This window comes from Propithecus coquereli, unplaced genomic scaffold, assembly GCF_000956105.1.
Source record: "Propithecus coquereli isolate 6110/MARCELLA unplaced genomic scaffold, Pcoq_1.0 Scaffold144, whole genome shotgun sequence".
Classification (NCBI taxonomy): domain Eukaryota; kingdom Metazoa; phylum Chordata; class Mammalia; order Primates; family Indriidae; genus Propithecus; species Propithecus coquereli.
The window spans coordinates 2,046,370-2,065,713 of NW_012138747.1; the positions used below are offsets into that span (position 1 = coordinate 2,046,370).

The 19,344-nt window shown below is 36.5% G+C and overlaps 1 protein-coding gene across 1 annotated transcript in view; it reads right to left on the minus strand.

Annotated features, from left to right (window-relative positions):
* NEGR1 (neuronal growth regulator 1) overlaps positions 1 to 8,220 on the minus strand; it is a 1,084,106-nt gene extending 1,075,886 nt beyond the window's left edge. The window contains exon 1 of the mRNA XM_012639937.1: positions 8,045 to 8,220. Within this exon, the coding sequence (XP_012495391.1) occupies positions 8,045 to 8,220 (176 nt within the window). The remainder of the gene's footprint in view (positions 1 to 8,044) is intronic.
* Positions 8,221 to 19,344: the final 11,124 nt, after the last annotated feature.

Sequence of the window (19,344 nt, forward strand, 5' to 3'; positions counted from 1 at the left end):
TCTATTCCCCTCTTCTTAGAGAAAGTGATTAAGAGACCAATTCCCATGCCAGCTGGATGCTTTTGAGCACCAAAGGTCCTCTCTCAGGACTCAGAACTTGATATGGCTTAGAAACCACTATGCTAATAGATAACCTCCTCAACATTATAAATCAAAGCCACATGACCACATTAAAATTCTATCTGCTAGTATCAATACCCTGTGGTTTATAAAGTACTGTTGACCTACCTCTGGGAGATGGTTGGAATGATAACAAAAGTTCTGTTCTGGTTTGGGGAGTGTAGCTACTTTTCATATGGAGAGTTATTCATCCATAGCAATAGCCAATTCTCTCTACCTCTGTATCTGTATTGATTTCATTTAATTGAAGCCTTAAAAGAAAGGAAGAGGTGGCTCCATGAATTGAGGTAGAAACAGAAAAAATGTTAGGAGGACACAACAGACATTTGGTTATCTTGAACTGTTCCTGTTATCTGCTGATTATAATTATGAAGAGCAAAAGCCTTCCTATATAATTTAAAAGCTTAGATCTTCTTAAAATTATAATTACATCTAAAAATCTTACAACAACTAGACCATTGCATTTAAAACTTTTCAGCTAAAACTCACAGTAACACACATATGAACACATATATGTAAATACACCCAAAAGTTTAATCAAGGATATTTACCTTTGTTGTGTAAAATGCCTTATAATATATTTCAGTATATTTTATTTTAAAAATACTTTTAGTAACTAGTACATTTTCTTTAAGACCCACTAGTAGATTGTGTCCTGCAACTTAAAGACACTGAATATTTCCAGACTTCTGTAGGAATTACTTAGAGACTGTTGACATATGCATTCAACAAAAAATACTTAATTACTATAAGCCTGAGCATTCAACATAGTATTAAATATACAATTATTAAAATGTGAAAAAATTAAACTAAGAAACAAATACATTTATTTCTTTACCTTCCAGTGATTCATTAATTCAACATTTAGTAGATATTGGCCTGATATATGCAAGGTTCTGTGCTACAGCCCTAGAGATGGATGAACAAGAGTTATAACACTTACAAACCCAGGTGTTTTTTCCAATCAAAATTAATATAGCAAAGAAGAATAGAAAGCACATTTTGGCAAAACATCAAATAATTTCTATTATTTAATTTCTTCAACATCGTCCACATTTTTCTGTAATTAGATACAGTGGAGTAATTAAATGCAATTTGATAATGATTATGCATATAATCATTATCCTAGATTTGATTTATCCTAGGTAAAATCCTAGATTTTACCCTCTAGTAGTATAAGAAGCTCTTGTTTCTGCTTGTTAATTTGAAATACATAAAATATATGACAAACAAAATGTGGCCCAATTTAAAATTTTCTTTAGAAAAGCAAAAATTTATATGATGCTCCTAGGGAAAAATAGAGCAATAAATTTTATTTCTCATATACACAGAAAGTATCAATCACAAACTATAATAGATCAGCAAGCTCTGAGAGAGATGGAATGGAGGAGATCAAGAAATTCAACTTCCTTCCCAATTCAGAAATTCTTTCTAGAGCATCGCTGAGGAAGGGTCATTTCATTTATAATGGTCTTAAATTAACATTTTTCCTGCAAAACTATTTACCAAAAATGGGTCTTGATAACTGTTTATACTGGAACCAAATACCTACATTAAGTGTCATTCAGAAAGTGTTTTGTAGAAGTTGGGGGAAGGTCACCATACTGTCTAGTATTTGGTTAAGAGAGAAGTTAAAAAAAAAAAGCAGAAAAATCAAAACCCAATGCCCACTTTTGAAACTTCCCTTTGCTATTCTGTGTAAATCATGTGATGTCTATAATGTCTTAATTTATGCCACTCTGAAACAAGATACAGTAGAAAAATAATATGCTTTTTTTAATCAAAGAGACTCACTGCTTTGAGAGACTAATTCCTCCAACAGTCAAATACTTGAATCATGGGCATTGTTATGGTCATATACTTCATAACTAGAAACTTTGATTAGCTCCTTAGGTATTAAGACACATGAAAGAAAGAACTTTAATTTTTATTGAATTCAATAGGCAACACTGTAGGAATTGTCTTAGCACTTTGATCACATATGCACAAGCAGGGTCTAATCCTAGATCTCTTTTGCTCAGTCAAAAAAAGATACAGTATTATTGAATCTTGTCAATACATACTCATCAACTTTATTTTCCACACAAAGCAACATTACATATTTTCTTACTGCAATTGTTCATTACATTGTTTACTAATTCAATATTTATTCATTTGGTTTAATATTCTCACCATAATCTGTGCATGGAAAAAAACTCAATGTATTCATTTTTCTTCTTTGCAATATGCTTCACTGTTATGGTTTAACTTTTATGCATGTCTCCTTAAACAACTACTCTATCCATTGCCAGTGAGCAACATTTACGGTGCCAGGGGCAAAGTAGTCATTCGAATACTTTTAAAATCACTGAAACTATTACTTTTTCACTCTGTATCAACCAGGGTTCTACAAGCAACACTGAAACCATTCTGGATATTTAGAATAGAGGGGATTTAATGCAGGAAATTTATTAGAAAAGGTATAGAATGACTGGGAAGCCAAACTGATAATGGTGAGATAAACCAGGGATTAGTAACAGCAGGAAGTCACTACTGCTCCTCGGTTGGAGGAATAATAGGATAAGGCAGTAAACAGAAGCCCAGGAGTTAGTTATAAAGCAGAAGCTGGAACAAAAAGGTCCCAATGGGAGATGGACACACTGCTGGACATTGCCCAAAACAATGAAGGAAGGGAGAAATACCCTAGCCTCTCACTTCATCACCTCTTCCCTTCTCCCAAAACTACACGCCATTGGCCAACCACAGCCTGAGGAGAGTTTTCGTGAAAGACTGGGAAACGCAGCTTGAAGGATTAGCTCAATCCCTTATCCCCAGTAACCCAGAAGAGCTGAAGAATGAATGATGTATCAGATCAATCAGGCGCAGAACTGACACAGACCATGACGTGAACATTCTTTAAAAATTCCTCAGAAATATTGCAGAATTAATGGTTCATTCCATGAAGCCATTTCATTGTAAAGCCAATCTATTTAAAATAAGTAGTTCATTAACATACTTGTGTTCAAAGATTTATACAACCACATGGGCTTTTCAATTCTTCCAAACTAAAAAGAGTGAGCCAGAATAAGTCCACCTAGAAAATTTTAAAAAATTTAAAAACTTAATTAAAAATTAAATGTTTTAAATGGTTGTATATTGATACGACAAATAATACATGCTACTAGAACTGTTCTGCAAATCACTACAGGTAACATTTAGAATTTTATTCCATATTCTGAAACATATTTTTCCAGATTGACTCATTATGATAATCCATTACACCTCCCTTTTCTAAGAAGGAAAAACCTCAGAATTTTAAAAATATTTGTTCAATGACACTATTTAAGAAGCACATAGGCTTTAAAAGTGTACTTTAATGTCCTAAACCGAACAGACCTACATAGCTGAACAGTGTATTTGGAATACATGATGCATCAATGTGTAAGAATAACTCAACAGAAAATGTGAGACTCTCTAGTGATATTCCAAAAGTATAGAATAATTAATTTTTGCCACTATTTTACTACTATTTTTACTGTACTCTCATATAGAAATCATTTATTTTATTGTAACCAACAATATGCATTTCAAACCAAAACTAATTAATGTTGTCTAATCAAAAGGCAAACTGTATTGTACAAATAGGCTGAGAAGTAATAAATACTTGTCATATCCATTTATAAATATGTTTGCAAAACTTTTGTAATTTTCAATGGGGTAGAAATGTGCCCTACGCTCTACGCAAAAGTCTTCCTCCATTTTACAATATCATAGCAGGATGTCATATATCTTCCATTCAAATCCATTGCATTGAAGTGACAGAGTTGTGTTCAACTTTGCTAAAGTAAAAGAAGATACCACAATTAAGGGAAGAATCTATCTTCCTTCCTTCGATTAAAGCATGACAAGCAGATAATAGGATATTTTGAATTCATATTAGGAAGGCAGCTAAAAATGTGCAAAATTCATACAGAAGAGTTGAATAAGAAACAGATTGAAAATATTAGTTTAAAAATGACATGTGTTTTTAAAATGTGCAGGAACTGGGAGGATGTAAATGAGGATGTTCATAGTATTGTTTCCAAAGAACATTAAACATTTTCGACATGTTTACATAATGGTATTTGTTAATAAAGTAAGAGTAAAGGAAAGAATTCACATTAAAGTTTAACTGCAAAATTATACTTTAAAAAGTCATCTGAAATTTACATATTGATCTAGAGCAGGGTTATATTCTTCTCAATTGTCCAGGTCTAGAAACACTGGGTCCTGAAGTACCACTCATGTGGTTCTAGCATTCCTGTTCTCTACTATGTCACCCCATGACACATTAACTGAGATCTTCCATGCACTACAAAATGCAACTTGAAGAATGGAGAAAAAGTTAATGTCTCCATACACAGATTAACAAGTTTTGGTAAGAATATTATATGCAGTAAGTGTAGTGGCAATCATAGTTTATATTTAATAAGTTAATGAAAACAACTTGCGTACATAGCAAATTATAATATAGACATTCATGTATCTGGTTAAATCCAAAGTTTAAGTAAGGGAGATATCAAACACTATTACCTTGGATATATGCATCATTAAATACTTTATCAAGAGAGTCCAAATAATTCAAGTGAATCCTTCAGAGATTTAGCAGTGAATGACGTTATTAAAAGTAAGGGACACCTTGACATTTACTATATGGCTTCACTAACCTTAAATGGTAAAGTTAAAATGAAAAAGATGCTAAAATTATTTTTTTCTTTTTTAAAAATCCTTCTAAAAGAAATAATTGATGTCAATATTATTAGTGAAATTTCATTATAAGTCCTCCTTTTAAGCTAAACAGAGAAAGACTCACAAAATGATAGCTATAGTCAGTAGATAACAGAATGTATTTCCCTTGGGGATTATAACTCCATTTAAGGAAAGTTTTGTTTTTCTTGATTCTCTTCTCAAAAACCAGACATTCTGGCACTTAGGAGATAGAAATGTATCATTTGACCTTTAAACTTCTATTTCATTAATGTAACCACAAGCAACAGAGTCAGTGACTGGCATGTTTGCACTTTAAGGCCTTTACCACTTAAAGTTATTTGATAACTGTTATGCCACTATTTGCTTTTTATTACAGACACTTTGAGGAAATAAGTTACACTAAAATAGAATATATTGTGTAAAGCTTGATAAATGGTATCACGGAATTCAGTTAAGTGTTCTCTTGAGCACTCCATACATGTACTTCGATGGGGAAGGGGTGTATGCTTAAAAGGTAGATTTTTGTTTTGTTTTGTTTTCTAATGAATTAGAGAATAACATCAAATATGATTTTAAGTATATGAAGTAAAAATAAAATATAACTGTGGCATTACTCTTGATGAAAAAATATGTCACCTGAGTTGCCTACACTCAATTAGTCCCTAAGCTGTATTGGTCTATGAACAGAGCAAATACCAGCTGCGGGAGAAGAGTCAAGAAAAATAACTGACAACATTTAACATTTTTTTGATAGAGAATTTCTTGCAAATAAATATGTTAAATTAGCTTAAAACCTATGGATAATGTAAAAAGCTCAGCAATTGGATACCTCCTAGAAAATCAGAATTACTATAAACAAGTTGCTTTGGGTAAAAAGTAATAAAGATCAAATTTATATTTCATATGAAAACGTGATTATTTAAAAACTAAAAACCAATTGGTTAGAAACATTATCGAGAAGAGACAGATTCTTTTCTCTGTACGAAGTTTAAAAGTCAAGAGTTCCCTAAAATAAGATATTACAAAACTCAGGAGATAGCATATAAATGGATGAGGTACAGTGCACATCAAGTAAATAAGGAATGCACCAAACCAACAACACTGGAAAGTCATTGTCCCCAAATATTAGGGAAGCTTCTCTGTTGGAAGCAATGAGTGAACTAAACATAGGTTCCTGGAAACAGAATGTGAGTCCAGCTATTTTAATTAACCACAGTATTTATTAGATTGTTCTTAGAAAACCCAATGCCAAGATATATCATGGACCCATAAGGAGTCTACCAAATCCTTTAGGTTGAAAATGGTAAGCCTCATTATAAATAAGCAATACACTGCTACAAACACATTGCTGCTCCCATGATAGTGTTTGCAACCTCTGAAGACAGTGTTTAGTCCTTACTACTGTGTTCAAACTTCTGAAACAAACTTAATAAAAGCGTAAATATGGGTTTTATTTACATCCTCTATGTGACAAAGAGCTCATCACTCCTAGCAACAATGAAGAGTTATTTTACTATGTTATAATATTTGTTACTTATACACACATTCAGTGGCATTTTGTATTTACAACAAAGATATGTTATAAATATATGTTATTAGTGTACATTAGAAATTATAATAGAATCACAGGCAAATTTGGAATCATAAGTATGTTTCAAAAGGTGTAAGTTATATACCACACCCACATCATTAAATTTAAATATGTTGCATGATTCAAGCAGAAACATATCCCACTCTCTTTCACCTTAGACATACCATGTACACTGATTTTGAGCAATTCACACTTATAAGTCAACTACCACCCAGTGGAGAGAAAGGAGATCTTTCAGGGAGATGTGAGGTGGGGTGTCAGGGGGAGAAGGGAGGGTGATGGGAAATGAAAGAATAAGGGCGTTTTTCCTTGTTTAGATCCAAGCACTGCTGATCATCAATTTATATTTTCATAGGAGAGAAAATGTTTCCAGAAGCTCACTCTGTAATGTCGCTTAGGGATAAAATCAGGCTATAGATGTTCATAAGTGACAAACTATTTCAATGTTCAAGCTTAGGGAAACAGAGGGAAGAAGGGAGCAAAAAGGAAAAGAAGTAAAACTAAGGACAGAAGGGGGGAGGAAGGTGGGAAGAAAGAGGGGATAGAAAGAAAACAGAAAGAGAGAAAGCTAGAAAGAGCAAGAGGAGAGGTGCTGTGTACACATGTATAAGTGACAGGGTGTGGAAGAGAGGAGTGTATGCCTTTTAAACATTAAGAGAGAATCTGAATGTGAAAGTGGTTGCTAGAGCATGGAAGTGCCAGTGTGTGTGAGGATGTGAGAGAGTATGTGGGGGAGAGTGTTTATGAAAACAAGATTTATGAGGGTGAGAAAATGGTATTGGAGGGGACAGAGTGAACATGTCTGCGTGTGTGATGGGGGGAAAGGGTATGGGGAGAAAAGGATAGGAAATGGGAATCAAAAGAGTGAAGACAAGGCACAGAGTAGGACATTAACGAGGATAAAAATGGGGGTAAGGGAAAAGTGAAGAGAGAAGAGAGAGGGTTAAATAAGAGAATCAGAAATAACAGTGGTGGAGATTTTTTAAAAAGAAGAGAAAACAAAAAAGAGAAAAAGAACAAAAATAAAATAGAAATGGGATGAAAAGAGGCACTGGAGGGAAAAGAGAGCAATAAGGAAACGGAGAAAACGGAAAAAGAGAAAAAAGAACTAAAGGGAGAAAGGGGTAAAAGGAAATGAAGCTGAAGAGCAGGACATTGAGCCTAAGTATCCAAGTGAGAGGGCAACTAAATGGAAACAGAGAGCCAGCAGTTTGAAAAAGTCACTTACGCTAGAGTAAAATAGAAACAAACCCGATAAACTTGTCAGACTCTCCAAGAGTACCCTATGACAGTAAAACAGAGACCTGGTGTATTGAGTTTCAAAGTGGCACCTGCCCCTCCTTCTAAAACTGACACTTCACTCATCCCCGGGCTACTTGGCGTTCTGGCAAAGTGCTTTAGCATCACGAGTCCAGCTGCTACCTGCCCCAGCATAAAGGAGCCGGGACTCTGGGAAGAACCCGCACCTGCATTTCTTGAAATGTGGTCTTTCCAGGGTGAGCACCACCAGCATTATTTCTCGGTTTGTAAAGAAGGCAAAGAGGGTGGAAAGAGAGACAGAAAGATAGACTGAGACAAGTACGAAAAGCACGCCGTTCTTCCTACCTAAGCACCGCCGTGTCCCCTTTTCTGACCATCATGTTGTCCACGGCCGCCCAGGGGAAGTCCACGCTCTGTCCAGCCGGGAGGCAGGAGGGTAGCAGGCAGCACAGGCTGAGAAGCACCGCCGCCAGCCACTGGTTCGAGCAACAAGCACCCTGCACCAACAGCATCATGTCCATCCCTGCTAGGGCTGCTCACTCTCCAGCAGCTTTCAGCTCGCACTCCCCCACCCCCTGGTGCTGGCGAGTCTTCCCGGGAACCAGGCGGCGCGCCACAGGAATTTTTTTTTTTTTTTTTTGGGTGGGTGGGGGGGTTTTTTTTTTTCTCTCTTCCTAGTTGTTGGGTGTTGTTTCTCTCTCTCTGCGTCTCTTTCTTTCTTTTTTTTTTTCTTAATTTGCCTCCCCTCCTCCTCCTCTTGGCTCTCCCTCCCTCCCTCCCCTCCCACCCCCTGGCACCACACTACACCTCCTCTCGGTTGCTTTTGGCCGCGTCCGGAGTGTGTCTAATTCTCGGGCGGCTCGCACACCATCTAGCGAGGAGGCGAGCGCGCGGGCGAGTGAGGGAGGAGGTGCGGCGGCGGCGGAGGCAGGGCGAGCGGCGGCTGCGGCTGCAATCGCAGCAGCGGCAGCAACAGCAGCAGAAGCAGCGCGGGGCGCAGCGGCGGCCGCCGACCCCCGGGCTCGCGCGCGTTGCCAAGCGGCCGTTTCCTTAGCAACCCCGCCCGAGGACTAGGGATGGAGAAGGGAGGGGGGAAATGCGGGATAAAAAAAGAAAGAGAGAAAGAAACAAAAGAGAAAAAAAATAAAGAAAGGAAAGGAGAAAAATCAGTTGGAGATATATCACAGTTATGCACACTGAGGGGGAAAGAGACACGGGAGACAGAAGGCTTCCCTCACTGTCGTAAGCATGAAGGGACGCTTTGCTAGAAAAGTCTGCGTGTCGGGGCTGGGGAGAAGAGCGCACGGGGACGCTTTGCTTTCCCTCTCCGGTGCGTTTTACCTCTCGAGGCACCGTAACTTTAAAGTCCTCCAAGTTGTGGTCGGCGCCATCATGACGCCGGCGGCTGTGAGTTGTTTTTTGTTTTCTTTTAATCTCGCTTGGGCGACCTGGCTACAGTTAACAAGAGGCAACTAGTTCTCTCTTTACCCCTTTCGAGAGCGGCTAGGGACAGTGGCAGGACGCTGCTTTTTGTGGGGACGCGAGGGGGTGCAAGGCCTTGCGGGAGAGCAGCTTGCGTGTCTGTTGGGTCAGCCACTATGGATTGGACGACGCTCCCCCCTGCTCTGTGCGTGTTGACACTAAGTTGTGTGTGTGTAGTGGGGGGGGTGTTTATGGTCAACATGGAGTGTGTGTGTGACAGAGTCTGTGTAGTGCGCGCGCGAGGCCTGTGCACGCGCGGCACGCAGGCGCGCTGGGAGGGACGGGCTGGGATGCAGCGTCGGGAAGAGACTGCAATCAAGTGTTTTAATTGTGTAGAGCCAGGCAGTCCAGTTATGTAAGAGGCAGCTTAACCCGTTTGAGCCTACCAGGCGGTTGATCAGCGCATCCGAATCCAGGCAGGACAGAGTTATCGGGTTGAACGAGTGCCAGGGTTATATTTTTTAACAGCCTCCCAACCGGGTTGAACAGACTCGCTTCTTGGCGGTGTGGAGCAGCAACCTCCGCTTTACACGCCGCAGCCCCTTAAGCTGCTCCACCGGCTGTTGCGAGCCGCTGCCCTGGCCCGTGGCGGAATGGGATGCTGGGCATAGGGCCGCCCCTTGCCCTTTTTTTCTTCTTTCCTTCTCGAACTCATTTCCAAATTCGAGATCCAAAGCTATTCCGGGCCATTTGCAAATCAATGCGAGAACCCAGGCTGGAGTCGATAGCAGTTACGCCAATCAATCGTGTTCAGTGAGGAGGTTAGGAAGCAGAGCAGGCGAGTGAAGGAGGGAAACAAGTAACTAAAAAATAAGCTAGCCCCCCACCTCCTTCCTCCACCCCATACCCCTTTAGAAGTCTTTGAAGATTTTCTTTGCTGGATCCCAGTTCTCCTTCCCTTGGAGGAAATAAATAAAGCAAACCCTCTCACATCTCTAACTCGTTTTCCATAACGCTAGCAGGGTCCTTTGGCAAAGCTCACCGAAGCAATAATCTCTGCAGGGGTCAGCATACGGCTGCCTCCCTAGACTGAGCTCTTTACAAGGCAGGCAGGAAGTCATTTTGCTTGGTGGTGGAGGTGTTCAGAGTGATTTTTATCACCATGCAGGAGGATGTATGGGGAAAGGGAAGGGTTCTCATCACCTGTGACCACCCAGACTGACTAATGGAAGAACCCCTAACCAGAACACCTCCCTGCTGAACTAATACTCCAAGGCTCTGCAGTTAACGGAGTCATTTGCAGCAGGAGTTACTGATGTTATTAGTATTCATCCTTAACTCTCAAAACCCGCTCAGAAATTGAGAGTGCAATACTATTCAACCGCATTTTGAAACATCAATAAAATGTTAGTCATTTGCGGATGAATGAAAACATTTTCTTTACCGTCTGGTATGCTAGGGAAATAATTGTCAAATGACAGACTTTCGCTAATATTGATGCCAAATACCTAGATAACACTGTCATCTTGTTAACTACATTTTTCTTTCTTGTGTGGCACACTGATGGATAAAGCTTAAAATTATCCAGGGCAAATGGGAGATTAGAAGAATTGACATGTCACAAACTCGGGCAAAACTATGCAGTATTATTTAGTATTTCCTTAGCTCCCACTGAAGAGAAGCAGAAGGAACAGCTTCCTGCATTGTGACTCAGTTTAGTGCTATTTTATGTAAGGACGAGGATGCCAGCGTTTTATAGTAAGAGCTGTGAAAAGCATCTTTTCCTAACTGCTGTTTCCCAGAGATCTGACATCTTCAGTGGCCACAGGGGTGGGGGTGACAGGGAAGGAGGAGGGATTTCTGTGACCAGGGATGGAGCTATGCAGCAATTTTAATATGTACAACAACCCTTCGGGCTTGTAAACGGAAACTGCTGCCACTTCTTTTTAAAGACAAAGGGTTTCTTTTCCTTATTTCTACTTTCTATCTCAACTTCCATTCACTGATCATAAAGCTCTTAACTCTCGCAGAACCCATTCAAAGGAAGCAATGACTAAACTTAGTTTATAGATGTATGGATTATTGGAGAGACTGTCTACAGTTAGGTCAGTAGTATTTCAAGTGAGTGTAAGAATTTGGGTGAGGCGGCCTCTTACGCTGTGTATTTCTGCCAGTCCTCTGATGAGAGAGGAAAATGAATTTAAAAGCTTTTATGACTATCTTTTCCCTGGACATTTCTAAGGGCGTATATCTGAGAGGCTTTTACAGGGTTTCCAATATTTGCTTTTGAGGACCTAGAGTTCTTCCAAGCCAAGACTTAAATCCAGACTGTCTTGGCTCCTTTTAAGGGAAAACCAGAACAAAAGCAAACAACAACAAAATGAAAGAAAAAAAAAAAAAACACCCTAAGGCTTGAATAGCACATAGATACTTAGCAGAATTGTTTAAAGTAGCAAGAATAGGTAATAGCATTGTTTTGAACTTTTTAGAGCTGAAGATTGAAGTGGTAGTAATGGGATATTCCCTTGGTCAGAACTTTTAGGAACAACGTTGAAATTAATTATTACTTCCTTTATAATCACGTACCTTTATTTCATTTTTGAAGCTCAATTTCTAATGTTTGAAGAAATGTAATAACCAATATGGGTTAGTTTGGAAGGAGAAAGGTGAAGCCTGATTGTGATAGTTGATTATTCCATTATCTAGATTGGTTTCCACCTCTGTCCTTCATACCCTATGATACCCTATGACCTGTATTTTGAATCACTCAAGGGTTTTGGAAAGGGTAATATTATAAGGGGGTTTCCTAAGCTTCCTTAGTTTAATAAGCTCTATTTTTATTCAACAGTGTAAATAAGATTGTTATTATGGAAAACTTAGGATATAGTTGTACATTTGCTTATTAGTAGTTAATAAAAGCAGCTTTATCTTTCATGTTATTGCTGTCCAAGCATGTAAAATTTTAGGCAAGATAGGTCCTAGGACCTAATGGACAGAACTAATGAGATCACTTTGTAATTCCTGAAGGAGTCAGCCAGGGAGCCCTTACAAACTGGACATATGAATAATAGCTCTCTGGCTTGGTCCATAATTAATTTTCTATTTGAATTAAGGTAACTTAAGCATGGAGTACCTTGCCAACCAAAATTGACCTATAGTGATGACTTTTAGGTCAGTGTGAGAAACACAAGGCTCAGGAAAATTGTTAGGGGAGCAGAAATATTCCATTATAGAAGTGTTTCTCAGTCCAGGCCCTTTCAACATTCAGATCTAGGTAATATTTTGTGGTGGGAACTGCCTTGTGTATTGGGAAATGTTTATCAGCATCCCTGGCCTCTATCCACTAGACACCAGTAACACCTTTAGATGGCAGTAATTGTGATAACCACAATTTCTCTAGACATTGCTAAATGTCCTGTGGATTGGGAAAGGTATCAACCAAAGTTGAGAACTACTCCATTATAGATTACATTTCTAAAACTATATACCATCTTCTGCTTTTTGAATAAAATAATAAAGCAGATTTATCAAAAGTATATTTAAATTCTATAAGTACAAAAATAGCTTCTTCTCACAAATTTAATCTCTGCATTTTCCTGCTGTGTGATTGAGTAGCCCAGGTTACCACAGATGCAATGAATTTAATGGCTGACCATAACAAAATATCTTTCTGTGATTTCATCATGACTATAGGAGATTTGATCAGATAAAACTACGATTACAGATCAGCAGATGTCTTATATATTGTTGGAATGCATAGCTTGGTTATACATAGTTAGACTATAAATATTACTGTAAAGTGAATGGGGGTTCTTTTATTTAAGCAAAAGTTCAACTGACAGTTCTTATTTTTGTTTTTTGTTTGTTTGTTTGTTTTGTTTTGTTGAGACAGAGTCTATCTCTGTTGCCCAGGCTAGAGTGCAGTGGTGTTGGCCTAGCTCACAGCAACTTCAACCTCCTGGGCTCAAGAGAGGCCTCAGCCTCCCAAGTAGCTGGGACTACAGGTGTACACCACCATGCCTGGGTAAGTTATTCTATTTTTACTAGAGATGGGTTCTTGGTTTTGCTCAGGCTGGTCTCAAACTCCTGAGCTCAAGCAGTCTTACTGCCTCAGCCTCCCAGAGTGCTAGGATTACAGGCATGAGCCACTGCACTGGCCTTCTTACAGTTCTTATTTTTGAAGGAAATTGTGATTCTGTGACTTTTCAAACAAAAGTAACAGTAAATGGTTAGCTTCTTTTGGGCAAGAACTCACTTAAATCTTTGTATTCTTCACATTGTGGTGGCTACAGGTTATGCACTCTGAAAAGCGCTATTGAATAAAGGAGAGTAAAAACAAAGTCATTTTCCTGTTGGATCACTCTATTTAAAATAATGTATTCATTTATTCAATTACCATTTATTTATTATCTATTAACTACCAGTGTTGAGAATAAGCAAAAAAGAAGTGTATGTGTGTGCACACACGTGTGTTTGGGGGATACAGGAATACCTAGTCTACTTTCAGAGCTCCTCAAGCTATTCCCATAGAATGGCGCTAAAAATTTCACCAAATTACTAATACTTAAACAAATACAAAAAGTCTTACAATAAATGTAGGTGCAAATCATTTCTAAGATACTGAAATTTCTATTCTTTCCACTTGGAAGATAATGAGTACAGCCTTAATTACATTTCATTATATATTTGCATAGGTTCCAGAAAAACCAATATTCATTATTTATTTAAGATTTTTCCTCATTTATTTCCAAAAGTCCTTGGGAACCTTAAAGTGCATTTATTTAAAAATAAACATCAAATGTGGCATTTTCCATTAGATTATGAAGAATGTAAAATCTTACTCTTCTAAAAAAGTATTGTAATTTATCCTATGTTATTTTATTTAACTTCCTAAAAAGTTCTGATTTTTATTGCAGTGATGTTTATCCTGCACATTTTCAAACTTTGTTATGACTTATTAAATTTTTCCCTTTTTTCATTTTTTTCTATAATTGATATGTGTGTCTGTGTATATATGTGTATGTATAGACAAGAAGTACCTCACTGTGTGAATTTAAGAAGACATCTTAACTAGAATTGGTAATTTTTAATTTGGATGAATTTTTACTATTAATATAGTTGTTCGACACAGGAGTATGAAAACATGGCTTTAAAACATGGCCCTAAACAGGGCAAAAAACAAAACAAACTATTGCTGGTTCATTCCATGACTCCTTCTAGCAACTCTAGGGAGTTCAGTTACTCTTATGATATTCAGAGGGAAGTAAATCATTGGGTTTTCTTAAGATTAGAGAAAATCAACCAGGTTTGAAGTAAATAACTTTAAAGGACTATACCAAATGCCTTTCTAAATTTATAATAGCCACCCATGTTTCATATTTTAAAATTTTCATTCTAAAATATAACACACTTTTAATAACACACTATCAGAAAAGTAAATAAATATAATGGTTCATCTTAGTGATGTATTATTTTAAAGTTAACTTCCATTGAATTCCACCCAGAATAAGAAACAAAGTCACCAACATTCCCAAAAGCTTCCTGCAAGCCTTTTCTTAATCATGACCCCTTCTTCTCCCTTAAAAGTAACCACTGTAATTATTTCCTCATTTTCTTTACATTTTTACCATTTAGTTTTATATCTTCCTGAAAAAATGGCAGATTTTTATATTTACTCATACAAAGCCACATTCCACCATACAATATATAATTATATAGTGTATAATTTTTTGCGTCTGGTTTTTGCTGAACATCATTATTAGAATTCCTCTGTGCTGTTGTGCCTTTATTTTTTGAATCCATTTAACATTGTATAGGGTGAGTATACAATACGTATTTATCCATTATATTGTTGGCAGACATTTATATTTTATATTACTTGTGTATTACAAATGGTGATGCTATGAACACTCTTGGACATCAGTGCTAAAAGCTTCCCCCAGATTTCACCAAGCTGAACTGCAGGTTTGAGGGAACACTGGTTGTAGTAGTCAGGGTTTGCCATAGAAACAGAACCAATAGAGAGGTTCTGTGTGTATGTATACATGTAAACATACATTTTATTTATGTGTGTATATGTATACACACACATATTGAGTGAGAGAAAGAGAGATTTATTTTAAGAAATTGGCTCATGTGATTGTGGAAGCTGGCAAGTCAAAAGTCCAAAATCTAAGGGTAGGCTGGGAAGCTGGAGACTCAGGGAAGAGTTGATGTTACAGCTGGTGTCTGAAGGTAATCTAGAGCCAGAATTCTGTCTTACTCAGGATACCTCTGTCTATTTTCTGTTAAGATCCTCTACTGATTGAATGAGCTAACCCACATTATTGAAGATAATCTATTTTACTCAAAGTCTACAGGTTTAATGTTAATCTCATCTAAATCTTCATAGCAACATCCAGACTGGTGCTTGACCAAAAATCTGAGTAGCATGGCCTAGTCAAGTTGACAGATAAAATTAATCATCACACTTATTTCCAGTTCACTCATATGCTGATTGACAGTCTTCCTCATCTCAGTTTAAAGAGGGCTTTTTAAGATACCAACCCTTGGCTATCCCTGTAACGCACTTTTTGTCACCCCAACCCTTTGAAATTGAAAAAATTTCAGATCTGGGTTAAACTATATATTCTCTTTTTACTTAGAATCAAATACATAACATTAAGAAATTAAAAACATTTTTATTTTCCTTTAAATTATGAGCACAAAGACTGGAGAGAAGCCATATTTTTTGTTGTTGATATTGTTGGTGTTTGATTTACTCACAGACCTTTAAAAACCTTACTATTTGAAACAATATTGAAAACTATAATATAGAAAAATCAACTTAAATTAAGACAGATTAGAATGCTGAAACATCCCTGCTTTGAATTAACGGCTAATCAGACCAACTTCTGTTAGAGCCAGTGGAATACGATGAACTGAGTGTCATGCTCAAGCATTGTTCAGAAGGACTGTCCAAATCTGTAACTTCCGTGCCCAGCAAATTTACTAAATTCAGGTTTATGTTTCAGTTGGCCTCATTTTCTTATCAATACCAGTCTCTCAAAAAAAAAAAAACCCAAAAAACTGTTCTCTCAGTCACCTCTCAGATTGGAACGTCCGTTAATTTGTTCTCCATCGCTATTATTTTGTCATTTTGATAATGTTATATAAATGGAATCACATAGCACGTGACCTTTGGAAGTTGGCTTTTATTCACTGAGCATAATGCTGTTGAGGTCCATCAGGTTGTTTCTTATATCAATAGTTTTTTTTTCCCCCCTTTTTATTACTGAGTAGTTCATGGAATGGACTCATTTTAATTTATTTAACCATTCACCCACTTTAGGACACTTTGATTTTTCCAGTTTTGAGCCCTTAAAAATAAAGCTACTATTAACAATCCTGTACAGGCTTTTGTATGGACATGTTTTCATTTCTCTGGAATAAATACGCAGAAGTATAATCACAGGATTGTATGGTAAATGTAAGTTTAGTTCTTTTTTTTTTTTTTTTTTCCAAGACAGAGTCTCGCTCTGTTGTTGGGCTAGAGTATCATGGCATTAGCCTAGCTCGCAGCAAACTCAAACTCCTGTAGTCGCCTCAGTCTCCCGAGTAGCTGGGTCTATATGCATGTGCCACCATGCCCGGCTAATTTTTTCTACTTTTTAGTAGAGATGGAGTCTTGCTCTTGCTCAGGCTGGTCTCGAACTCCTGACCTCAAGTGATCCTCCCACCTCAGCCTCCCAGACTCCTAGGATTATAGGATTTTAAAAAGAAGCTACCAAACTATTTTGCAGAGTGCCTGTACCATTTTATCAATATATTCCAGCAGCAATTTATGAGAAATTCAGCTTTTCCACATATTCACAGCATTTCCTGTTGTAACTAGCTTTTATTTTATCTCTCCTAATAGGTGTATAGTGATATTTCCTAGTGATTTTAATTTACATTTCACTAATGACTAGTAATGTTGAACATTTTTTTGTGTTCACCATTCATGTATGTTTACCATTTATGTATTCATACATTTCATACATTATGTATACATACATTTATGTATGTTTTTCAGTGAAATGACCTTTGTTTTGCCTATATTCTAATTGGATTGTTTTTCTTATTCAATTTTGGAAGTTTTTCATATATTCTAGGTGTGAGTCCTCTTTCAGATAATTGTTTTGTAAACATATTCTTCCAGTCTGTAGCTTTTCTTTTTGTCCTCTTAACAACATAATTCATAAAGCACAAGTTGTAAATTTTAATGAAGTCTAGTTAACCATTTTTTTCTTTATTGATTATGATTTTGGTATAATATCTATGAAATTTCACCAAGCACTAAATCCTGAAGATTTTCATCGAAAAGTTTTACAGTTTTCTCTCTAAATCTATGATACATTGTGAGTTAAGTTTTGTATAAGGTGTGAAGTTTACATCTCATTTTTGTTTTTGTTTATTTATTTTTCCTATGGATATTCAATTACTCCAGCATCATTTGTTGAAAATTGAATTGCTTTTGCACCTTTATCAGAAATCAGTTGTGTGTGTCTATTTCTGCATTGTCTGTTCTGTTCAATTGATCTATACATCTATCATATCACCATTCTTGGTTATAGTAGTTATATGGGTCTGCAAATGAGGTAGTGTGGCTCCTCCCACTTCATTCTTCTTTATCAAAATTATTTTATTATAGCTATTCTAGTTCTTTTGTGTTTCTATATACATTTAGAATAAGTTTGTACATGTCTAAAATATGCTGCTAAAATTTTGTTAAATCTATATGTCAGTTTGGGGAGAATTGACTTCTTCACTGCATTGAGACTTCTAGTCCATGAGCATTGTATGTCTCTCTATTTACTTAGAATTCTTTACTTTCTTGAAACAACATTGTATAGTTTTCAGCATACAAGTTCTTTGTGAGTTTTGTTAGATTTACACCTAAGTATTTTACTTTTTTTGAACAACTGTAAATGAAATTGCATATTTAATTTTCGTATTCACATTGTCATTACCAATATATGGAAATAAAATTGATTATTATATATTGAACTTGCATCCTGTAACTAAATTCATTTATTCTAAGTTTATTTTAGATATTTCTTGGGATTTTTGACATGCACCATCATTTTATCTACAAATAGAGTCAGTGTTCAGTTTTATTTCTTACTATCCAATTTGTATATCTATTATTTCCTTATTTATTTATGTATCTTGCTTTAATGTGATGGCTAGAACTTCCAGTACTATGATGAATAGCTGTAGTGAGAAAGGCCATCCTTGCCTTGTTCTGGATCCTCAGGGAAAAGCATTCAGTCTTTCAGTGTTAAGTATGTTGTTAGCCACAGGGTTTATCTGTAAATGTTATTTATCAAATTGAGGAAATTCTATTGTATTCCTAGTTTTTGGAAAGTTTTTTTTTAATCACAGATATATGTTGAATCTTGTTGAATGATTTTTATGCATCGATTGACATCATGCGATTTTTTTTTCTTTTGCAGTCTGTTAATATGAAGGCTTACATTGATTCATTTTTGAATATTGACCCATCCATTTTTTCATTCTATCACTTGTAATCAGAAGAGTGTTTGGTATCCAACTGTAATTTTAGATTTGTCTATTTCTTCTTTTAATTCTGTCATGTTTTGGTTCACACATTTTGCGACTCTCTTGTTTGATGCATGCACATTTGGAATTGCTATATTTTCTTAATAAATTGACTGTTTCTTAACTAAAGTAATGTTCCTCTCTGCCCCTGGTAATTTTCTTTGCTCTGAAGTCAACTTTATTTAATGCACATTAAGCCCCTTATGCTTTCTTTCGTTTAATTCATGTTTGCAATGGTATATTTATCTTTATCTGTTTATTTTCAACCTACCTATATTATTACATTTGAACTGAGTTTCTCGTCAGTATATAGCTGGGGCATTTTTATCCACTCCGTCAACCTATATTGTTTAATTAACACATTTAGACCACTTAAATTTTATTTAACTATTTATATATTAGAGATTAATACTACCATCTTAATTATATATTTTGTCTGTTCCTTTTGTTTTGTTTTCCTTTCTCTGTTTTCTTTTTCCTGCCTTCCAGTAGATTATTTGAACATTTTAAAAATTGTATTTTGACTTGTTATAATATATTATAGTATATCACTTTGTATGAGCTTTCTGGTGGTTATTCTAGATACTATATTATACTGATTTGTCACAGTCTACCAGTGTCGACATCTTACCATTATGAGT